We start from the raw sequence: 23,918 nt of genomic DNA, 5'->3' as shown, positions 1-23,918 counted from the left end.
GGAACGAAAACAAATCGTTTAATTGGCTTAAGCAAAACGTAACCATTATACGGCCGCACCGTTGCCCGATTATATAACCATCCAGCCCCAGCGCGGCCCAACAATGATGTTGACAGCGGAGTCGCAGTCGGCATCGGTTTCAGCCTGGCTCAAACCTGTTTGCCAACGCTGCGGCTGCTGCTGCGGCTGCTGCTGCTGCTGCTGCGACTGCTTCACTTAACCGTTTTGTTTCTTTATTTTTTAAGAGCAAACTGACGCAAGGGTACCGCCAAGAGCCAACCACCAAGCCACAGCCACAGCACCACCAGCCACACCAGGCACCAAGTGTCATGGAGCCAGGCATGTGCCAGCAACGGGTTTTGCGTGTTATTATTCACTCTGGTCCACAAATCTGCCCCGTCTTGGCTTCGCCCGCTGATATCTAGAGCCCACCTTCGCTTCGGTTGGGTATATAACTAATATGGAAAATCTCGTCCGGACTTAGTCGCTTGCCACATTTGCTCTCGAGCCCTCGTCCGAGCCAGAAATGAAGTCTTTCACTCTCCTGCTGATTGTCGCCGTAGCTGCTGCTGCCGTGTCGCAGGTCAGTGCCCAGTGGTTGCCCTTGCTGGCGGACGTGACACCTTATCCCCCCATTACTTTGCAGACATCGGCCAAGTTCCAGGTGCGAACGCACGACGATGCGGCCAAGGCCTTCGAAGATTGCCGGGAGGACAACTACGTGCCGGATGACATCTACGAAAAGTTCCTGAACTATGATTTCCCCGCCCATCGTCGCACCAGCTGCTTCGTCAAGTGCTTTGTGGAGAAGATGGGTCTGTTCTCGGAAAGCAGGGGCTTCGACGAGAAGGCAATGATTAAACAGTTCACGGTCAAGACCCCCAAGGATCTGGACACGGTCCAACATGGCCTGGAGAAGTGCATCGATCACAATGAGGCAGAGTCGGATGTTTGCACATTCGCCAACCGCGTCTTCTCCTGCTGGCTGCCCATCAACCGGCATGTAGTCCGCAAGGTCTACGCCTGAGTCGTCCAATGTGATATAAGAATTTTTTCAGTCATTGTATTTTGAATTACTCCAAAATAAAAACGGTACCGAACTGACCTAGTCCAAGGCGATAGCCCCAGCGGGCTAGTGGTTCTGTTCTGTGCATCTCTACAACTCTGTAGTGCCTCTACGCAGTCATTCATTGAACCCACATGAGACTTAATCTCGCCAGGCTGATAACCTCCACCTCCACTGCATCAGCTTCGGCTCTCCGGTGCCTGGTACGAGCACTGATAGGCGCATGATCTCATATTTAGTTTACATTGTGCATTCTCGGCATCTAGATGATCTCCTTGTGGATTATTCTAACAGGCGTTCTCGTCGTCAGCAGCCTGGTGTGTTCAACTGGCCCGAACCCATCCCAGATCTCGTACTAATCCGTGTTTCCATCAGGTTCTGGCAGATCTTGCGGGTGAAGCCAAAATTCTGGAGAACTGTCTGAAGAAAGTCAGCAGCCCGGAGCGCATTGTCAGCGATCTGCAGAAGCTGGAGCGCTACCCCGAATGGACAAGTGAGGAGGTGCCCTGCCTGATGCGTTGTCTGGCCAGCGAGAAGGGCTGGTTTGATATCGTGAAGAACAAATGGCAGGGCAAGAGATTGACCGATGACATGGGCGCCGATGTCTACAACTACTGCCGGTTCGAGCTGATGCGGAAGTCACGGGACGGCTGCAGCTTCGCCTATCGCGGACTCCGCTGCCTGAAGCAGGCGGAACTGCACGCCGGAACCAGTCTCAGCACGCTGCTCCACTGCGCGCGTACTCTGAATGCCACCAATGTGGAGCTGCTGCAGTATAATCAGCTTAAAACCGAAGAACCGATTCCATGCCTGTTCCAGTGCTTCGCTGATGCCATGGGTTTCTATGATACGACGGGAGACTGGCGTCTCCTCAACTGGCAGCAAGCCTTTGGCCCCAGTCGCATGGAGAATCAGACGCAGGAACAGCCACTAGACTACAGCGAGTGCCGACGCAGTGATAAAGAGCGGAAGGAAGCCACCAGCAAGTGCTCCTGGATGTACGAGGAATACAAGTGCTGGGAGCGTCTCAATGGCAATGATTTCGGGGAGGAAAGTAGAGAGACGAGCTAATAGCGTAACTATAAAGTCACTTGTATTAGAAGATATTGATTATGTTCAGTTATAATAGAGATGGCAGATCTAAGCGGCCATGACATAGCACGTGAACTGCTGGTAAATGCTGGAACACTGATTCCTGCCACGCCTCTGATGGCACGCGGACACATGGGCGCCAGGCACTGGGACACCCAAGTGTCGCCGCATTATCGGGAGCTGCCAGCGGCGGGTGCGCTCGTCAAACAGATGCAGCTTCGATATGAAGCAGCGCGTGAAACAGGGAATGGGCTCGTTTACGGGGAACTCGGGATACGCCTGGAAGCGGCTCCACTCGTCTCGGTCCACCAACTGCAGGCAATCCTTCATGGCGGTCTTGGCAGACTCCGTGATGTTGGGCATGCTCTCGATCTGCATGAATGGATGCCCCTCCAGCTGCGTATGTTGATAAGAATCAGTATCAGTATCGGGGGTTCACTGGACTGGGTGACTGGGTGACTGGGCATTATCTCTCTTATCGACTACTCACGTTGGTGATGCAGTGAAAGCCCGCGTAGGCATGCTCACAGCTACTCTGGGTGCGACCCCCGCCCAGCTCTAATCTCTGGCGACAGGCGTTGTAGACGGGCTGTCCAAAGAGCTGCGCAACGCCGCTCTCATCGAAGCCCGTGCGATTGTCGTAGAACTCAAACATCTCGGCGAGGTAGCACTGCGTGAAGCAGGGTATTTCCTCATAGCCATCCGACCACTCCTTGAACCGTTCCAGACGCTCAGCAGTCTCAGAGGTAAGGCCTCCGTAGTTCTTAATGCACTTCTCAATACTTTCTGTCTCGTGGTCGAGCAGAGCCAGGCTCTCCAGCTGCAAAGTACAGGAAGAGTAATTCTGTGGTTCTGTCTGATTGTTATCATGGCTTACCACTCCTATACACAGGATGAAGGCCAGCAGTGACCACATTTGCCTCGACATTGTCTTGCTTGCTTTTTCTGGCGGGTGGTGATTTCCTTCACGTTCTGCGACCGATGGAATACTGAACCTGAGGCAAAAATCTCACTGAGAATTTAACGATCGATCTATCATGGTTCTAGCTCTGGGCTCTGGACATTGATAACCCATTTTTTGGCTACCTCAAGTTCAATCCAATGCTTCCGAGTGGGCTGCTGATAACAGAGGTACAATCAGAGCTCCCGCACTATCAACTTATGGTTCAAGTTTAGGCCTCGCTTGCGAAAAGAATCTCGAAACGATTGTTGCGACGCGTCGGGGCACACCTATCGATGCCTCTTACGTAACCCCATCCGATCACTGGGCCAGATGCCAGATGCCCAGTTGCATTTTTGTATCGATCAACACCTGCCATCGCAGTGCCACATCAGGCTGGTCATTGGAATCATTTTGCTATTGAGGGTTGTTAATTGATGTGGCATTTTTTGTTTTTTGTTTTTTTGGCATTTTGCCCGACCACTTGTCAGGCTTTTAATATTATTTGTTGTTGTTGTTGTTGTTGTTGTTGTGGTTGCTGGTGGGGCTTGTGGTGCTGTGGTTGGCTTGGCCCAACCTGTAAAAGAGCGACATCGTCCCACTTTACGCATTTTTGAGCAACCGGATTCGAGTATCGAGAGTGAGGAAAACGTGTTTAACATGTCGCATCATCATCATCATCATCAGCAGCAGCAGCGCAATCCAAGCCCAAAGCAATGAAGAGATCTTCATCTTCTCCATCCGCCGCAATTGCAAATAACTTCAAAGTGGTTCTGCCAGATCGGCCCAAGAGTCAGCGACAACAATCTCCACAACTATCGACTGATTCGAACGGCACCGGCAAGGCGGCCACGTTTCCCCCACAAGATTCCACAATTTCTTCGCAGTGACCTTGGCTCGTTTTCTTGCGTGTTTGGCCGTAAAAATTATCAAATCCAGTTTTTCGATTTCCTCTCTTCTTTCACTCTCCCAGCAACCGGGTCGGGCTAGACCGGGACGGGACGGGACTGGACTGTTGTCAATTTGTACAAATTTTCGTTATATAGTTAATTGTTTTTATTTCTTCTCTGTTTGTTGTTGCCAAACAGCTTTTGTGGTGGCGGCGGCGGTGGGGCAACGGTGATGACAACGATGACGACACAGCATCAACAGTTCGGTTCGGTTCGGTCCGGTCCGCCTGTTGCCTGGAGATGCACCAATGCACCGAACCACCGAACTGCACTGCACTGCACCAATGGTCCGACGCCTGACCTTTGGCAATTTAAAATGCAACAACCTGGGGCCTGGACCGACAATCTGCAGCTTTAGTAACACTTCACACTGCGGTGGGATGTTTCTTTCGGCTTGTTTCTGCGATTACAAAATGATCCCGGTCAGCATTTAGCATTTTTCATTGAGCTTAGCATAGATTTGAATACATTTTGATGGGGCCTGATCAGAGTCTCGTTAAGGCGGCTTTCTTCGGCTCGGATCGGCTCAGCTGCGGTGTAGTCCAGTCCCCTTTGTGTCGCAGCAGCTGACTGAATTTATGGAGAAGTTGGACATTTTAAACGTTTCTTTTGTGTCTGGTTTCAAGGTTATAACCCAGTTTTTGCCAGGGTGCTTTTATTGGCAACACAACAGCAGTGTTTTATTGTGGGAAAGAAACTGGAACTTAAATCGAATTCGATCCGATTCGATTCGATGGGATTGGTGCGTGTTCAATACATTAATGAAACTGCAGGCAAGCCTTTTGATAAAAGCTGAGAGACGGGAGACGATGGACGATGGACGATGGACGAGAGACTAAGAGATGTTCCGATAACAATATCTGTGTGCGTCCTTGGCTTAGTTGCCAGTGCCAGAGCTGAACTTGCCACGAAATGCAGGACAGGACAGAACAGGACAGGACAGGATAGGACAGGATAGGACAGGGTAGGACAGCTGCCTTTAATGACATTTACAAATTGGATCTGGCATCTGTCGCTCTTCTGGGGTATGGGTGCTGCTGCTGGCCACTCCAAATATAATTAAAAACACATCAGCTTATTGCGCGCAGCTTGTGCAATTTTTGGCACATTTCGCATGCAAATCAAAATTCCACTTAACGGGGTTTCCGTTGCTTCTGCTCCGTTTAGGGGGAGTATGCATCGAATGGAGACCGTCTTCAAATGGCCATAATTAAAAATACATCTACGCAACATGTGGATTTTATGTGTGTCCAACTGGCCAAAACCGAGCGGAGAGAAGCATTGTCCTAAGACAATGAAACCTAGCTGAAATCGAAATTGAAAGTGAGCCCAGGCCAAGACGCTTGATGGGAGGTAGAAGTCAACAACCTGTGCGTGTTTGTTGCCTTCAATTTGGTGCAAAACATCCAACTCATTAGCTCGGCATCTTCGTTAGGTGGGAATTAATTATGCAGATGTATTCATTGTATTGCGATTTCAAGTGTGGTAAAATGCAGCCCGTCTCGGCTCGGGCCTAATGGAGGTGTGGACCACGCTCAGACAATCACAATGATGATGACGATGACGAATTGGGGCGGTGTCTGTGGCTGTGCCCAATTTTGGGGTAACTACACACAAAACAAACTACGAAAAGCTCTTCAACTTCTCAAGTGCCTTTCTGTTTGTGTTTGTGTTTCTGTTTGTGTTTGTGTTTGTTCATGATTTTCATTTTCGATCTTTCCAGGGCATTACAAATTAATCCCGAAATCGCTTAAGCTTCCGCCCCGAATGAAGCGTTAACTAAGTAAGCACTTTTCAGTCGACAGAAAAGCAGATCTTATGTGTGTTTGAAAGGAAATTTCTCTGAGCATTGACCTCGGACTGCGGTTGCGTGTAATCGGCCGCCACTAAGGCCTGGGCCTGCCACTTTGGGGGATTACGTAAATCCGAAATTAGTTAATAAATGAAAACTGTGAACTGTGAAATGAGAAATGAGAAATAGTATTGTTCAATCTATATGCCGTTACGTCTGAATAAAACGCTTAACCGATGCAGTTCAAGCTGCAGTTTCATTTTGGCCCGAAGCATTTTGGTCACCGTTTAGTGAGCCCCAAGAGGATTACAATCTAAATTTGCTTATGTAAAAATGATCTGTCAATGGGCAAAATAATTGTCAAACGGAATTGGAAAGTTTTTTTTATTTTTAGTCATAGTTTTTTTTCAAAAAAAGTTTTAAAGTTAAGCTTAGATGTCTGGCAAAAGCATATTTTGTATAATATTGTGAGGGTCATCGTTTAGCCGTTTACGGATAGTTAAACAAACAAAAATAGCATTCGGTTTCCTCAATATTTGTTTAAAAATAATGGCTCCCATCCGGCAGTTAGATTTATCAGTCGAAATCAGATGGAAGATCAGTAAGCTTAATGAGACTTGGAAAAAATGGGGCCTCAAGAAGCATTAATTGATCTATTAGTAAGTGTTCTGCAACCTGTTTCTACTGCTTTTCACTCTAGAACAAATCTATTAACTTTCTGTAGGTCAAGTCGGTTTAAGACCTTGTCGAAAGCATTTGCATTTAGCCTTAGTTTATATTCTACATGTATTTAGATAGATACGTAATCGCTCCACCTTCACAGATGAAATGCAGGTGACATCTAGGAGGTGACACCTCCCCATTCCATTGGGCGCTTTCCAACAACCACCCAACTAGGTCAGCCAGCCAATATACGCGTACAGCTGGTACTTGAATGAAATAAAGTAGCCGCATGAGCATTGTATTGTATACATATAGGCATAATTAACTGGAAACCGTTCTAACGGGCCTTCGGCGGCAGTTGTGCGTAATACGAAAGATTCCAGTCACGAACCCGCGGCGGTCGCAGTTGCAGTCGCTGTCGCAGCTAACGACAGATTACCGTTTCACTGTAAATGCATTTGCCAAATAGCAGCTTTGGGCTAAGAACTTGCCTGGCCAAATACGACAGAGACTATAACTGATCACTCGCCGCACTCACAATAACAATCACTCGGAATTCACTCTCTGTGAATGGTGTGTGAGTTTATCGACGACGAATCAGATACAAATGACATGCACTTACCACGTGTGGTGGCAGACAGAGGGTGGTGGAGTGGGGAATGGAGAGCGGTGGACCAAGCCAAACCACTTTTCTTCCGCGTTGCTCATGCGATGGCGGCGGCGATGCAGACAGCGACGCAGACGTCAACTTCAACGCTTATGGCGACGTAGCGGCTGCTGCCGCACCCACCCACAAATGGGCTACAAAAATCAACAATTAAAACCGTTCACAATCTCCGGCGATTTCCATGTCTGATGCAATTTTTAGCATTTTTCAAATATTTTTTAATTTGTTGGACTACATATTAGTAGGTGTTTCACTGTCTGTTGGCTTTGGAGCCTTCGTCGCTAGTTACTCCACTGCAATTGCCTGGGTAAGAATTTCTGATTTCTGATTTCTGACTACTGCGGCATAATTTGGCATTCAATTCGATTGCAACGCCTCGTCGACTGGCTGCCGCTGCTGCTGTTGCACTCCCTGAAAATGCCAGAGCCAAAAAATATACGAATCCATAACAAGTCCCACAAGCCTGACGCCTGACAGCTGCATGGCAAACACGTTTCTCGGCTTGCCCCAGCTACCCCGTGGCAGAGAAACCAACCCCAAAAGAATACCAATCTGGGCTTTGGCTCCTGAAACAAAAGCAACAACTAATATGAGTAACTGCGGGTGAGGCTCTCTATCTATACTCGATACTTGATCCAGCAGCCGCAAATGGAACGATGCCAAACAACAGTGGGGCGGGCTATCGAAAGCGAAAGCATAACTGACAAGGTGGCTTAGTTGGAGGTTTGTACCTGTATCTGTATCTGTAGTTGTCGTACCTGTAGTTGTGGCTGCTGTCGCTTTTGCACTTCTAAAACTGGTTGGCTGTCTGTGTCTGGACATGTAGGCAGTGGCAAGCAAGTCTTCTAGCCTCCACTTCAATAACACAGAGGCAGGAGCTCAAACTCAACTCAACTCCTATCTGAACTCGACTCGAGCTCGACTTCGCCTCAGAGAGTCAGCTGTAATTGTTCTGCGCTGCGGCCGTCTCTGGCCTGGCTTTAATTTCATATTCTTCCTGCATTCCGAAACCTTGAATCACATTTCTTGCATTTAATTGCACACATTTTTTCTGATTTTTTGTTGCCGTTGCCTTTGCCTCTTGAAGGCGCCGTTGAGTGGCTGGCTGCCGTTGACCGCCGGGCTGGGACTGGGGCTGGGTCAGTTTTAATAGCTGTTGCTGCTGCTACTGCTGCCACTGCAACTTCCATTGCAAAAACAGCAACTGGCTGGCCTACCTTTTACTTGCACGCACCGAGCTGTGCTGGCTGGCGCTGGCTGTGTCCGATGACGGCCTGTTTTAAATGCCATCCATGCGAGTGACTACCGGGCTATATGGCTCTCGATGTTAGTTTATTTGTTTACTCCTATGTGCATACATATGTATATTGTAAGTTGCATTCAGAGCGGAATGGAGACGTGCATTGCATTGCCCGCCACCGGTTGACCATCGCATTGCATTTCACATTAAGAAATCCCATGTTAATTGTGTAGATTAACTTTTAATAATCTTTATTCTATGGAGCAGATGCAGGGACCATGGGACGTATGAGCAATGACTAGATCAGACGAAAAATGCCACGAACATGAGTCACTCTCAGATACAGATACAGATACAGATACACACGCACACACACCCCTAACTGAGGCAAGATCAGAAACCAATAAGGTGAAGTTCAATTATGAATCTGATATTTTTGATATTTGGTGTGTCTCTTGGCTTAGTTGAAGGAGGCCGAACCCTGGGATATAATTAGCGGCAGATACAAATTGAATGCTACAAGTAGCCCACACACTCACTCAAACTACTCCCAAATACACTCACACTCGCAATGAATTGAACTTTCAGGCAAAATTCCATTTTCAACCCCCACCTTAAAAAAAAACCATAAAAAAACAATAAAGAAAAGTAAAAAATGCAAAGCGCAAGCAGCAAAAGTAAAACGAAAAAAAAAAAAAACAAAAAACGGATATACTTAGGGGGGCCGAAGCTATTGATACCCTAGCAGATCGATCATTTCCGTGGCAGTAATCTGATATATTTTAGCGAACTTACTGTGATACGAAAGTGCAGCAATGACTTTGGTAGTTGTAAAGTATCGGCCAAAATGTTGACGATCATGCTGATTGCAAATCAGCATGGCTTCGTCAAAGCCATAACACCCTCTGCAATAGGGTATAAGAAAGAGCAAGCAGCAGCCGGCAGAGCAGATCAATTGACAAATGGCTTGAGCCACAACAATGGTCGAGCTCGGCACTGCGCTGCTGACTGCACTGCTAGCAGCGCTGCGGCGACAACACTTTGCCACCCTGCATACAAAGCAGGCAAATACAGTTAAAAGTCGTTTACAACAGAGCGAGAAGGAGAGTGAGCGAAAGAGAGAGCGAGTGAGAGGCAAAGCATTAGAGGGAGCGCAATATAGCGTTAATGCGTGGCCTACACAAAGCTGACTGCTATGAAGCCAGCCCAGTCGCTGTACCGTTGCAATGTCAGTGGACGTGACGCTGCCTCTGTCGCTGCTTCTGCCGCTGCCTCAGTCGCTTGGCTGCTGCTGCTAGTCTGCTTGTCTGCTAGTCGACTGCTCTGCCAACGCCAACGTCTGGATTGTTCGCGGCGGGCGCGCATGCGCAGCGGTATAAAAAGCTCCCGCACCAGCCAGGCAGCCACACACAGTCCAAGTCGTTCGGTCCCGCTGTCACACATTTTTTCAAGTGCGGTTACGTCTCGTCGCCAGCAGCAGCAACAACAAGTTTTTAAAACACACACAGAAAGAGCCCAAGCCCCAAATCGATCGCAAAATGAAGAAGTTTTTCGTTGTGTTTGTTGCATTATTCGGAGCCGGTATGTATCTTTTGCTAGCCTAGCTATTTCAAATGAGAGAAAGAAAGAATGAAAGCTGAGGGAAAATACAGCATACGTCATGCATCAAGCTTTTCCGCTTGCGTAACACGAAGGACACTTGAGCAGCATCAGTGGCAACATCAGCGACAGCGGCAGCGGCAGCGGCAGCAGTGATGAAAAGTGTAAAAATCGAGAGTGTTTTAATGTTAAGCTCTGCCTCTGCTTGTGCAACGAGTAAATCAACTATCTCCCATTTGCTGCTGCTCCAATTTTATACACGGAGTCGCAGGGGGCACAGCACAGCAAAGACAAAAGCCAAAAGCAAAAACCAATGAAAATGAAAATGAAAAGCAAAACCAGAGGGAAATGTACATAATTGAGCAAGCGGCCAAAATAGCCAAACCCAGGCAAAGCCGAGACCATGCCAGAGACCGAACTCGAACCCGACACGTTAGCTTGCATTTTCCCTGCCTTGTTACACACAAAGATACTGAGATACAGTTACGGATATACTTACACACAAATGGGGAGCGTACTCGTATCTACTATATGTATCTGTATCTCAAATGAGTATCTATTGGTTTGCATCGATTTCATTACCTCATCGACGACGCCTTAAAAAGGGGGAGAAGTTACAACAGAGACGATCGCTGGATCGTTCGGCTTCGTTGCAACTCAGTTTTGCAACCAATTCTGCTGCTGCTGCTGCCTGCCGTTAATGTTGCTGGCGTAATGCTGCTTTGCAAATGATATTAAGATTTGAGTTACAAGCCTGGCCTGGCCTGGCCTGTCTGTTATCTAATGCAAGCCTTTTCTCGATTAAAATTTGTGGTTTCCATCAAACTACGAGGTGTGGTCACGAGCATCAAATTGTTCGGAATCGTTGACGAATGCCAATTTTTGACATTGACATTGAAATGCTTTTCAGACTTCTCCATCATCATCGTCACAAAAGATGTTTACGAGACCCAGCTAATGGGGGAGATAAGCAGAAGCCGGGGCTGGGGCTCGTGTTGAGGCTAGGCCCAAGGAATTTTAACTACGCCGCAGCAGCCGCTCCCCGATTGCCCGCAAAAACCCGTTTCAAATGCCAATCGCTTTTTGGTTATTCAACCTCAAATTTTTGCAAATTGCGTGCCATGCATTTCAGAGCCAAGTCGTGCATGGCCACAAAGCAATTTCACTGCTCAATTTTAATTACCAACAATTTGGGAGTTATTAAACTTAACAACGGGCCAAAACATAAATGTTTAATGGGCCCATTTTGATGAACTGCCTGCCTGTAGTGCCTGTTGGCAGTGGAGTGCGGCACGGCGCATTGTCAAGTTCAAGTTGGCATTAATTATGCAATGGCACTCGCTCATTTGTTCATTGGTACACTTATTGTTCGGCTTGAATGCTCGAAAAGCTAAAGAGGCAAACAGCCACATACTTCTCTCCTAAGTGGCAGGAAAAAACTTGCAACAAGACTACTGCTAATCACGGCGATAAACAATTTAAGTGTTCCAAAGATTTCCGAAAAACACACAAAACACAATAAATTTCCGCATTTTGTTGCGTTGTGCTGTGACTCTTGATTATTTGTTGCTTTTTGTTGTTTTTCTCGTTTCTCGTGTTGCATTTGCTGCTGCTGCGGTTTGGTATCGAAAACTAACACCAACCGCAGCGGCGTTAAAAAACGAGAAAGAATGTGGCAAAAGACATACAATATAAATTTTGCCATTTCGCTATTGCCACACACCAGGCAGCAGGGGCACACGGACACACAATAGCAGCGCAGCGAGTCACGCTTGAAAAGTTTTTATTTTGTGGCAACAAAATCAAATGAAAAGGGCCGCAGCAGACATGCTGCTGCCCGGGGTGGTGGGGGGTGGCGGAGTGGCGGAGTGGCGGAGGGATATTGTATAGGTTGCATTAGGGCAGCACAAGCACACACACTCACACAGTGTTGCCAGGGCTATCTATGGTGATTTATGGTGGGGCAAGCAACAAGGAAAGCCAACGCTTTTAAAACTCAATTTGCATGCCACTTTTGGTGGGGCACGGCACGGTACAGCTGTACAGCACGGCACGGGACTGACACTCACACATCGAATGTTGCAAATCAATTTTCAAATGCTGCATCGTCGATGCGTTAAATTTGAAAAAACTCTTTTCGATAGCAAATGCATGTATTTGGCGGAAAGCCCACCAAAGCGGTTAAGTCGCATTCTTTGGCTAAACGGATTTATTGCTCAATATATGACAAGCTAAAACTATTGGAGATTGGGGCTGGGATGGGAATGAATGACGCACATGCGGCGGCTTTCGGCACTCAGCACTCAGCTCTCAACCATCGACTCTTCGGCTCTCAGAAAACCCACAAGAGCACAAGAGCCATAGACAAACAATAGACAAGCAATTCAAACGCAGATTAACCTACATACGGGTGGCTACATGCCGACAACAGTGTAGGTAAATATTTAAATATCATTACGATGTTGTCTGCGGCTCGATATGCAAAAACTGTTTTTGGAAAAAGCCAACAACAGCAGCAGCAGCAACATTTAGCGGAAATGCTAGACTGTTGTTGGTATTGCTGTTGCTGGCTGAGTAAATACCAAGCCTTAGCCCCGACCAGGCTTGGGCTGGGGCTGTGGCTGGAAGGCTAAAACTCTAACGAAACGTGCTTAAATGTCAGCAATTTTCTTGATTTATATGGCGGCAATGTCTTGGTGCTGTCCCGGCAGACGTGGCACGGCCAGACAACAATACCAACAACGATAAAAGTAACGTCAGTACCACCAGCAACAAGAACACTTGCGAATTTGCCACAGGCAAATGATAGATACATACTTGTTCTTACAAGTGCCACACCACACCAGACAAAAAACACCTTGCTGCATAGAATAGAGGGCTCCAACCTGTGATTGCAATCCGCTCTAGAGGCGGCGATTATGAGTCTTCCCACCAAAAGTTGTCATAATGTGGATGAGGCCAGAGACAGAGACAGAAGTCCTTCATAATGCTTCAGAATTTGTTTGCTGGAATGCCAAAGGCTGACGCCTTCGCTCTCGCCTCTCCCCTTCCCCTTCCGGTCTTCCATGCTGGGTTCAATGCGCTTCGGTGCCGGTTGATACTCATACTTATTTATTGCCTGACAACTGAGTTGGTCGGCATGCAATGAAAATTTGTCATCATATGTCATGATATTTTCTGGGAAGGCGACACAATGCAGACCCATACTTGCCAGAAGACACGACGATTGTAGATAGAAGTTAGAAAAGAGCCAAATGGGAATCGAACTTTTGCGTGAATGAACTCGCTCCTAATTATAAAATATAGTATAACTTTGAATTATTGAAAATGTATACAATTTGCGAATTGCCAAACGCATTCAGTTGTTAATTTTTTAATTACGAATTTATTTGTTTTACAACGAGTACATTTGCATCTTGACAGTGTCTGTCATTTAAGTGAAACATGAATTAATTTCATTATGGTATTGAGTTTTTTCCCCCTGTGATAGAGCTACTTAATAAAGTTTGTAGCTTGTGTGACTGCTGTGTACATTTTTGGTTAATTAAATGATTATGTTAATGGACGAGCGGATGTACAAATGATAAACAACAATGACAGCGGGAGGTCGGGTCGGGCTAATGGTGCGCAATCGACCGAAAAGACCAATACAAATGTCGGTTGTACCGTTGAAATGTCAATAAAAATGCATTATTTAAATGCACAAACACATGCAGGGAAATGCAGAGATATTCAATACAGACACCTACGAGTATTCTGCTGCAGAGGATTGAATCCTTCCGTTCACATTGTTTGAGCAAAACGAGCAAAAAATGTAATTAACAGAGCGGTATTGATAGATAAAACAATGATTGCAAAACAGTAAATTAAATTAAATAGCAAGCAACACCAGGCAATCTGTCTAACTAGCATATAAATAATTCGACGCCGAATCACGTGGTGAGCGCAGACTTGTATGCCATTCCAACTATTCCACTGAAAGGTGTGCCAACGGCGAGAACAAAAGACACCGGCCTGGCCGGCCAGAGTGGGTTAGTAGTTGGTCTAGAATCCAGCTAAACCGGTTCCTCACCAATAAGCCAGAATATGGACTAGACTATACTTTTGCTTTCGTTTTTGTTTAGCCAGCAGCTTCTGCGGGCTCCCACTGAACAAATACGAATATAGATGTGATGTTATGTCATGTCAACAGAGCTCTCGACCGAGACGATTGGTGAAATAACAAGAAATCTTTTGGATCTGCTGTTTCGGGCTCCGGTACGGTATCGTCCTCCATGGTACGGCCTGGCAAACATATTTCACATTCGCACCGTTGGCCAGGTGCTGAGGTGCTGGGGAATACGTAATTGTTTAGATAACATGTGGTACTTACCGAGCGCGACAAAGCACAGGCACAATGGCAAGTGCACAATCATCACCCTGGGCAGGTGTGCGAACGCATTAGGGCCGCGGCTGCGGTTCGTTCCTGTGGCTTGGGCAACATTGCTGCTACTGCTACTGCTGGTCGCATTGTAGCCCTTCTGTTAGATTGCACTTTTTCCGCACAGTTACAGATGCAGCTCGGAGGCAACCAAACTAAATTATTATGGAAAACGTAGTTGGGTGAATGTTGCTCAGCTAAGTGCTTGGGAATGGCTGTAGTCTGCCTGCTCGACCCATACGATTTCAAACAAATTCCAAGGCTGAGGCAAAAATAGGTAAAAAATTCCTCGAATTTTTAAATTAAATCAAAACTGGTGGATCAAGCGATTAAATGACCATTTAAATTTCATGAAAATTCGATTCGAGCACGAACAAACTGCGTAATTAACAAAATTACAATAAACAAATGCAAAACGAATAAACAATCAGTGCTCTGCTCCCGTTCGGTTTTAGCCCGGCCGGCCAGGGCGGTCGGACCGGCTAAATGAGTGACTAACCCGACTGGCCATATATGGCCATACAGCATTTATTCGGTAAAAATAAATACGAAGCGAAAATAACAGTTTTTAATTAAACTCTATGTATAATTCTATCGATGCGATGCCACAGTTTTGATTTATTCGCCCGTCCCGTCGTGTGTGCGCGCAGTGGTACTCTCGTAAATGTATCTAAAATTTGATATTTGATTAGTTTACACACAACATGAATATTGCATGCTGTTTATGCCGGTGTGTGTGAGTAGGCCAGCGAATCAGTTGATTTTTCTATGATTTTTTCCCCCCCTACAATCAATTGTTGCATTCATGCGGTTGCCCAGGCCTTTGATGCCCCCAGGGAGCAGGACTATCTGCAGGCCCAGGCCCACGGCTCGGCATGGCTCAGGCAATTGATGCTCACTTCTGATTGAACATTGGAAATGAAACGTGACCGCAACGCTGTGGCCTCGCAATTAGATTATCACACATGGGGCATGAGGCATGGTACAGCTAGACAGGGGATATTTTGTTCATTTTGTCAGGAATTCTTTTCAGTGCCAGACTACACGTCGTAATTATTTTTTGACTGCTGCCATTTGATTTACGCATCCATAGAAAACACATTTCAGTGCCGTCAAATACCACATTAGTTAGTTGTACAAATGCAATTTAGTTCGTTACGCTCTGCGGTTGCATTGAGCTCGAGAGCTACCACAGAGATACAGATAATGAGAGAGAGCGAAAGAGATCTCATACGAGTGGGGATGGGGATGGGTATGGAGCCACGATAAGTCCTTGGTGGCGCGTTTCAGGTGCTTCAACTCTCTGTCCCAGGGATCGTTCGGTGTAATTTCATATCCAAAAAGACAGACGAAAAACGAGCAAAAAAATATAAGACGAAGCAAAAGTAAATGCAGTTGGCCCTGAGCTGTCAACAATCCTTGTGTGTGTGTCTACGTCTCTGCTGAAAGTTGCCTTCGAGATTTATTGGCAACCGTCGTCTCCCTGTCTCTTTCTCTGTCTCTCTCTCTCTCTCTGTCAGACATCAGACTTTTTAAAGTGAATGCCTTTTGGGAAAGATGACAAATGGCTGGGCTTGGACCTGGGCCCATCGTCATTATCTTTGCCCTCATAATGATAATATGCGTATGCATGTGCGTACACGTGTATGTTTGATACGAACAATTGTTGGAACAATGTCTACTCCATGGACATTTCGAAGTCATTTTCAGCCGACAATTCTGGGCCGATGACATACGCCACTCATGTGTTGCGTGCTCGGGTTAAATATTTGACAAACGATTAGAAATTAGTGTAATATTCGTCTGTACTCATACATATCCCTGTTTGCATCTATTACAGCCGCGGCCCAAAGTAGCTTTAAATGTCCCGATGACTTCGGATTCTACCCACACGATGCTTCGTGCGACAAATACTGGAAGTGCGACAACGGTGTCTCCGAGCTGAAGACCTGCGGCAACGGCCTTGCCTTCGATGCCACAGACTCGAAATACCTCACCGAGAACTGCGACTATCTGCACAATGTTGAGTGCGGCGAGCGCACAGAGCTGGGTGAGTTTCCCAAATAAGTCAAAAAAAATAGACCAAAGAGGACTAATCGGAATTTATATATTATTTTAAAAGAGCCCCCAATCACCACGCCACACTGTTCTCGGCTGTACGGCATCTTCCCCGATGAGAACAAGTGCGATGTGTTCTGGAACTGCTGGAATGGCGAACCCTCTAGATACCAGTGCTCGCCCGGTCTGGCCTACGATCGCGACGCCCGCGTCTGCATGTGGGCTGACCAGGTGCCTGAGTGCAAGAACGAAGGTGAGAAAATTAATTTATTTACCCCTAAAACAAGATGATTACTAAATAAACACATCGATATTCCTTCGCAGAGGTTGCCAATGGCTTTGCATGCCCTGCTGCCGGTGAGATTGCGAATGCTGGCTCTTTCTCGCGCCACGCCCATCCCGAGGACTGCCGCAAATATTACATCTGCCTGGAGGGAGTTGCTCGCGAATACGGCTGCCCCATCGGTACTGTGTTCAAGATCGGCGACAGTGACGGCACTGGCAACTGCGAGGATCCCGAGGATGTTCCCGGCTGGTAAGTGTTGACACTTCAAAAATATCCTTACTCTTAGGCTAGCACCTGGTTTTGATTTGTTTTGCTTTGGGAGCGCTGTTTGAGTTTGAGATTTTTGGCCACGCTTGCACCACTCGACACTCTACACGCCACATTCTCCTCACTCTCTACACCACGTTTTACTCTGTCTGAACTTTCATTCTCCACTGACTCACTCACTCACCTCACCCACTGCATACAGATCACAGATCACAGATCACATATCCATATCTCTTGGCCTGTTCTGACATATCTCTTTACCTTGGTCCTTTACCTTTACAATTACAGCGAAGACTACTATGGCGATCTGGATTTGAAGAGCATCCGCAAGAGCGAACTTCTAGCTGGATTGAACAGTGAAGGTCGCACCAAGGGCGCGTCCAAAACCAAAGCTGCCTCCTCCTCCTCCTCATAAACATAATAACAACAAAAACAACAAATAACTAAACAAAAGCAACTACAACAAGAACAACAACTACAATACAACAAGATCAATAAACTCAATGCCCAATTTCCACATTTCCACCACCTCCTTCCGCTGTCCCACCCAACATCAAAAACAAAAAGAATACTCAGCCAGCCTCGAATCATAAATCCAATCGCATCAGATCTTTTGCCCTGCCATTCTCGTTCTTCTCCTTACTTCTATTCCATTTTGTATTTCTAATTTAGAACTCTCTTTCCATTCGCAATCTGAGACCAATTTCTGCGTCAAATCATTGCTATCAAAATTTCAAATCAAGTTTTTAGATTCAAAAGGTAAACAAAAAGAAAAAACAAAAACAAATAGAACAGAACAGAAAAGAACATCGAGGAATGAAAAAATGAAGCGTAAAATTTAGAGATTTGTACATTTAAGTGATCCTTGTTTATAAGCTTATAATTTTATTTTATACATAAAAATGAAAAACAAAAAATATATATAAAAAAAAAACAAAAACGAAAAACCAAAATCATGTTGTTCTCGTAGAAAACACCCTAATGTCTCACCGTTTCCTTACATCATTTAACGTATCATTCACTGATCTATCAGTAAGTCTCTATCATTTCCCGGGCCGACTAAAACTTAAAGTGCGCTCCTCAAATCCAAAAACTTTCTGTCGAAATAGAATTTCTCGTAAATTATTTATAAGTTGCGGTCTATGTGTGTGTACTTTTGAGATGTTTTTTTTCTGGCCGACTTGTTGTTAGAGTCTGTAAATAATAAGTAAACATGAAACTTTTCGAAGCAAAGCAGCCTGCCAGCCAGCCAGGCCAAGCAGCCATATTTGCCGCAAATGAAAAGTTGGCTGGCATTCGGGAGCGACCAGGAAGTCTTTGGCAATGTCGCCGTTGCCGTCGCCGCTGACGTCTTTTCAAATGCACAAGAACTTTGTTAATTATTCATTAGATTCTATAAACAAAAACGCGATACAAAAACTTTAAATGAATTTTCAAATTATCAACACAATTGCAGGCAGAACCAGAAACACTCAGGCACACACACACACGACCGAAGAGAGAATAGAGAAGGAATGGTTACAGAAAAGAGAGGGTCCTAGAAAGGACACTGGCACCTCGATAAAGAAAGGGAAGGGTCTAGGGCATGGGCATGGCTTCGTCCCGCACTAACTCATAAAAGCTGGCAACTTTAACGTTGGCATTGCCAGAAAGGGTAGGAGTGCCTTACTGTGTGTTTGTGTGTGCTCTTGTTTGTATGGGTGAACCTGTGCTTGTGTGCATTTATGGCTCGCTCATGCACACACACACACACGTACAGCCTGGGAAAAAGTTTTAAAACTAATTAAATAAAAATTATAAAACTATACAAACTCAAGGCACAAGTTGTCGCTGCTCTTCGGCTGCTAAAGGACATTTTCTGCTGTGTCCTGTGAATGTGTATGTGTTCGCGTTTGAGTGTTTCTGTGTATGTGCATGTGCATGTGTATGGCTTTGTGTATGTGTCTCTTAAGCTCTTTTTGGCATAGAAAAGCCGCGTAAAGAGCTCTCGAATTTTGGGGCAAATATAAGCATAAAGTCGCTTGCAACCATTCAGTTCGTCGTTGCTGCGGGCTCAGCTCTTAATGCCACTCTGCAATACAGTCAGAGAGCAACCACTGGATGTCATCTTTTACTTTAATAACCTTTAGAATGCTCTCACTCTCTCTATGGTTGTTGCTGTGGCTAGCTCTTTTTTTCAGCAAGAATGCAATCTTCAATTAAAAGTTGTTGCTCCAGGGCAGCGTCCTTCCGCTTTCATGAGTCAAATCCTTTGCCTTCCTGTGAGCTCTGATTATGTTTGTGGCTGAGGTTGGCAGAAAAAACCAAACCAAGAAGAGGGAGCTCGTCAAACGCACTGCACATAGAACTATCTTATAAACAGATATGATTAAACAAAAAACAAAGTTACACAACTGTCCACAAACCGCTACAGAAGGGCAGACACTGGATAGACCAGCTCCGACTCTGAATCTGAGTAGGGTGGAGTATTGTACAACTCTTGATGTATAATAGCCAAGCCCTCGCCCGGACAGGCAAAGAAATCCCTTTAACATTTTGACTCTAATTAATTTTAATGACGATATAAACGCCCAGAAAGCACATAAAACTAGAGCGCAGGTTGCTGCCACCAACTGCGGGCAAAAGTTATGAGCCGGCAACTGCTTCTCAATACGAGTATTCAGCACAGGGGCACAGAGGCCGTGGACGGCGACCGGGGGGGGGGCAGAGTGGCAAGCTGAAGTAGAGTGCTCTAAGTTGGTGAAGAGATTCAAAATGGAACGTAAATAAAAGAAAAGGAAAACAATTTCGGTCCACTAAACAAGAGCCATATTTTGCAGCTAACTCCCAATCCTCAGAGCTATCCTATTTGGGCTCTTCCTGCTCTCCCTGCTCTCTCATCATCATCCGCATCTTCATCACTCCCAGGAATAAGCCGCAACATTTATGGTGGTGACTTCTCAACAACCATTGCAGAAGTCCAAGACCAAGTCAGGGCTGGCCCAGAGCCATAGCTGTCCTTGGTTTTTGGTCAATTCCATTTAATTTAATTTAATAGCCTTGCGCTTTTTGTCATTCGCTGTCCAGAGCCGCACACACAGCGCGCATTTTATATAAAGCTGAGCCGCGGAAGCGAACGGGAATGGGACTAAGACTAGTGCTGGGGATGGGATTGGGAATGGGATGGGAGCTCCATATATGGCCATGTTCTGCAGCAAGAGGCGTGCTTCGCTGTCGTACTTGTCCTTGTTTTCTGCGCTTTAAAGGCAATTTGTTGTTCGCTGATAATGTTGTTATTGCGGCCAGAAGGCAGCCCAGGCCAGTCCAGTCCAGCCCAACCCAACCAGCAAGCGTCTTTTAATCCTTGACGTCCTGTTGCTTTTGTGCTCTCGCTTTCGCTATTCCATTTTATCTGGCCAAGCCACAAATCCTTGTGTACATCCTGCTAGCCCTCCGCTCCATCCCAGCTCTCTCTCTCTCTCTCTCTCTTTCTCTATCTCGTCCACTGCTCGTAACAAGATTTTAACAATATTATTTTTAATTACGGTTTTAATAAATATTTCCTTTGTCAATTAACAACACAAACTGAGGGCTGGCCCTCACGGCATCACAAAAAAAGGGAACAAATTAAACAGAAGTTGGTCGCAGAAAAATATAGCATGGAGAAAATAATTCTTTGCGCTACCTAATCACATTTTGTCGACTTGTTAACCAAGTCCTGACTCCACACACCCACATCTACTGTTACTCATCACAGAAATTCCTCAGAGCATGACTGGCAAGAGACAAAACAATTTAATTAAACAAATCAAAGCCAGGCCAGAGCCACAGCCCCAAGAAAGAAACGTTCCTTTACATGTTGTACTCGTAAAGCAAGGAATTTATATTTATTTAATACTTCCTGTTTCTCCTTTTACAGCGAGGATTACTATGGCGATGTAGACCTGAAGGCCCTGAAAAAGTTGGGCTTTTAAAAATACTCGTATAGAGAAACACCAACACCAACACATACTCGTACAGAATGTAAGTCATAAAGAGGTTGAGGCCTGAAAGTCAATGCAAGGCAGGCAACAGGAGAGGCGACAAAAGGAGCAGCAGCCCGTAGCAAAGGATGGATCAGGAGGAAACCACAATAACAGTGGGCTTAAAATGCTTGCCACACACACTCACACACATAGACAGACTTGCCACAAGCGTAAAGTATGCATACAGAATATACAAGAATCGTACAGTTGACTTTAAAGACTGAGCACAAAAAAACACACCAGAAACCTACCCAGAAGCAGAAACCCAATGAAGAAATAGTCGATGCCTCCGCCACATTTAAGTGGAGGAAAAAGCTACAAAGAAATAACGCTTGACCCCGTAGTCAATTACATTTTCTCTGGTTCTAAATCTGAATCTGCCCGTTGCCCATAGAGCGGAAGCCTTACGGCCGACTTAGGTTCGCCAAAAGCCTTTGATGAGCCAGCAGCGAGTTCCGCGAATTCCACATTTACCACAGCGGCCGCCACAAAAGTCAAATTTAACTTATTTAAATAAATACTCAGAAACCGCATACATACCTACCCCTCACGCTATAATAACTTCCAATGTATTGTACATATATAGAGATTCAGTTTAGGTTTAAGTTTGCATATAAATGAACAATGCATGAACGACTTATATAAATAGTATTGAGTGCATTTAACTTATTTCAGTGCTAATCTGGAGAACAATCCGTATGTACTCGTATATTTTAATCAAATGGATCGGATTTTTCATTAGGTCAGCATCCAACACAGCCAGTCGGAGCGGACTGGCTTCTGGGCAGATTTCCAAATTTCCACAAATTCTTTTCCACAATTTACTATGCAACAACAACAACTGCTGTAGCAGTTTGAGCTGCTGCTGACCGCAAAACACAACACGCATACGCACTGTTTGCCAAGGAAATAACAACGAAAAGGCCTTAAACCAAAAAACAAGTAAATAAACTTAGGAATACAAAATATACAAACACACAAAATTGATAATTATTGAAAAGCTGGCCATCGGAGGGGGTTGGCGATGCTGCTTGCAACACAATGGAAACGGCAGACAAAGGACGCATGGGGAGCGGCTGGCAGCATGCATCAGGGGCAGCAGGGGGCAAAGGGCAAACTATAACGACGCACAAGTGCAACATTAGCCTATGAAAAGATTGAAAAGCATCCTACACACAGTTGGGGACAAAGGACAAGTGAATGTTGCAGCCAGCCTGCAACTATGCAACGAGAAGACATGCTGTTGCATGTTAATTGAAATCAATAAGTGGAACACACTCCACTCACACACAAACACAAGCCTGAACATTGCTGTACATTCAATGTGTATCTGTAGGACTCTGTGTCTGTGTGGTTACAATGGCGACCAGGCGCCATAGACACTGCAACAGCAACAGCAACAGCAACAACAACAACAATGGAGCGCAGAGCAGCAAAAGAGGAGCCAGCACAAGAGCAGGAGCCACAGCCAGAGCAGCAGCAGTAGCAACAACACAATGGTTAGTTATCGAAGTAAATGTGGTAAAGTAAATTATTTGCCCAACGGCTAATGACAATGGCAATGGCAACAGCAACAGCAACAACAACAACAACTTTCAGCATGAACCGCCTCGCCGACCAGTTGGGCAGCCTCACCAATGCCACCAATGCCAGCTCTCTCTCACATATCCCTTTTTTATTTATTATTTAGGCAGATGGCAGTTGCATTTTTCTCCATTGCCAGCTGCTGCTGCTGCCGCTACATTAGTTGTGGACCTGGCCAGACGTAAATTATGCATTGTTATTTTTAGAATATTTCCACCTAAGCCCCATTCCCTCTGATGCGGATGCGGACAGTTCCGTTCCGTTCCGTTCCAGTGTTGTCTTGCCTTGACTAGACCGGCCTTTCCTGGCTGCAGCGACGTGATGGCAATTACTCCAACTCCAACACCGACAAGGACTCTGGGCCTCGGCCTGACGGCGCACACAGGACACCCAGCAACAACAACTGCCGCAATGCAGTCGCATGTAGTTGCTGCTGCAAATGGCTCGTATAACGTGCAAAAACTGCAACTGCAACAACAAAGCAAAACACGGCCAGTACCAGAAGTAGCAGCAGGAGAAGCAGAAGCAACACAGGCAGAGGCAAAGGCAGTGGCAATAGCAATACACGGCAAATGGCAGCAAAGAAAATTATGCTTGCAATAACATTTACATGTCTGCGTGTCCGAGTATTATCTTTGTAAGTGTGTGCCAAATTTATATGCCAATAGTCGCTTGTGGTGGCCAACAAGCCAGAGGACACACATTTTCATTTTAAACATTTTCCCCGACAACATTAAAAGAGGAATATAGAAAAACAAATAATTGAAACGAGAATAGACAGCGCGTATAACTGGATGTGGGCCAGAGGGTAATCAAGATAAGTGCAGTCCATTCATGTATCCATATTAAAACTAAAGGTAAACTGATATTCAGAGTCAGTCATGGGTCTGGATCCAATCAGAGCAAAAACGTAAAAACTTTAGCCCTACAACGGACCAGAGTCAATAACTTTTGAAAGCACCTGTAAATGGAGTAATTTATAAATACAAATATAAGTTTATAAATGGTATATAAAGCTCTTTTTACTTTAAGTGCAAGTGCACTTGAAAATTGCACACCAGCATGCTGGAGCAGAGAGGACCTTTAATGTGGTTCCGATAATTTTTTTTAAGATTTTCATCATAGCATATCATAGCTCCCCCCTCTCTGACTTCTCCCAAGCTTATCGACAACTGGCAGGACTTCACTGTCCGCTCAAGTCATCTTAGTCATTGGTCATCAAAGCCAGGCCCGGCTTGATTCAATAAAAATTGGCTTCCTCCATTGGCCTCCATTGTTAAGCGGGCCACT

The 23,918-nt window shown here is 45.6% G+C and overlaps 3 protein-coding genes across 6 annotated transcripts; 2 read left to right on the top strand and 1 right to left on the bottom strand.

Annotated features, from left to right (window-relative positions):
• The first annotated feature begins 509 nt into the window (after positions 1-509).
• LOC6587684 (general odorant-binding protein 99b) lies at positions 510-2,233 on the top strand. Of its 3 annotated transcripts, none has more exons than XM_026994412.1 (2): positions 510-1,015; positions 1,442-2,233. In XM_026994412.1, the coding sequence occupies exons 1-2, from the start codon at positions 527-529 to the stop codon at positions 2,135-2,137; spliced, it is 1,185 nt and encodes a 394-aa protein (XP_026850213.1). In that variant the 5' UTR covers positions 510-526; the 3' UTR covers positions 2,138-2,233. The 3 variants fall into 3 exon arrangements, with proteins under 3 accessions (XP_026850213.1, XP_002013281.1, XP_026850203.1); XM_002013245.2 differs by lacking the exon at positions 1,442-2,233 and having other exon boundaries at positions 510-583; positions 647-1,169; XM_026994402.1 differs by lacking the exon at positions 510-1,015 and adding an exon at positions 1,333-1,383.
• Positions 2,138-3,166, bottom strand: LOC6587734. Its single transcript, XM_002013243.2, has 3 exons — positions 3,036-3,166; positions 2,649-2,978; positions 2,138-2,554 (listed from the first exon to the last, which is right to left on the bottom strand). Exons 1-3 carry the CDS (start codon positions 3,084-3,086, stop codon positions 2,207-2,209), a joined length of 729 nt encoding a protein of 242 aa, XP_002013279.1. The 5' UTR covers positions 3,087-3,166; the 3' UTR covers positions 2,138-2,206.
• A 6,674-nt stretch (positions 3,167-9,840) lies between these two features.
• On the top strand, positions 9,841-21,669 carry LOC6587776 (protein obstructor-E). Of its 2 annotated transcripts, none has more exons than XM_026994396.1 (5): positions 9,841-9,991; positions 16,270-16,479; positions 16,552-16,740; positions 16,812-17,022; positions 20,939-21,669. In XM_026994396.1, exons 1-5 carry the CDS (start codon positions 9,949-9,951, stop codon positions 20,991-20,993), a joined length of 708 nt encoding a protein of 235 aa, XP_026850197.1. In that variant the 5' UTR covers positions 9,841-9,948; the 3' UTR covers positions 20,994-21,669. The 2 variants fall into 2 exon arrangements, with proteins under 2 accessions (XP_026850197.1, XP_002013278.1); XM_002013242.2 differs by lacking the exon at positions 20,939-21,669 and adding an exon at positions 17,329-17,483.
• Positions 21,670-23,918: the final 2,249 nt, after the last annotated feature.

The sequence above is a fragment of the Drosophila persimilis genome, unplaced genomic scaffold (genome assembly GCF_003286085.1).
Source record: "Drosophila persimilis strain 14011-0111.01,24,50 unplaced genomic scaffold, DperRS2 tig00000000-arrow-pilon, whole genome shotgun sequence".
NCBI lineage: Eukaryota > Metazoa > Arthropoda > Insecta > Diptera > Drosophilidae > Drosophila > Drosophila persimilis.
The sequence above is the reverse complement of the archived record's forward strand: the minus strand, read 5'-3'. Positions and strand labels throughout refer to the sequence as shown.

Coding starts and splice junctions, on each gene's coding strand:
- LOC6587684 (XM_026994412.1), top strand. CDS start 527: ATGAAGTCTTTCACTCTCCTGCTGATTGTCGCCGTAGCTGCTGCTGCC. Junction 1,016..1,441: donor ACCGGCATGTAGTCCGCAAG/GTCTACGCCTGA, acceptor TGTTTCCATCAG/GTTCTGGCAGATCTTGCGGG.
- LOC6587734 (XM_002013243.2), bottom strand. CDS start 3,086: ATGTCGAGGCAAATGTGGTCACTGCTGGCCTTCATCCTGTGTATAGGA. Junction 2,979..3,035: donor TCATCCTGTGTATAGGAGTG/GTAAGCCATGAT, acceptor TGTACTTTGCAG/CTGGAGAGCCTGGCTCTGCT. Junction 2,555..2,648: donor GCTTTCACTGCATCACCAAC/GTGAGTAGTCGA, acceptor CAACATACGCAG/CTGGAGGGGCATCCATTCAT.
- LOC6587776 (XM_002013242.2), top strand. CDS start 9,949: ATGAAGAAGTTTTTCGTTGTGTTTGTTGCATTATTCGGAGCCG. Junction 16,741..16,811: donor GCCTGAGTGCAAGAACGAAG/GTGAGAAAATTA, acceptor ATTCCTTCGCAG/AGGTTGCCAATGGCTTTGCA. Junction 17,023..17,328: donor CCCGAGGATGTTCCCGGCTG/GTAAGTGTTGAC, acceptor TTACAATTACAG/CGAAGACTACTATGGCGATC.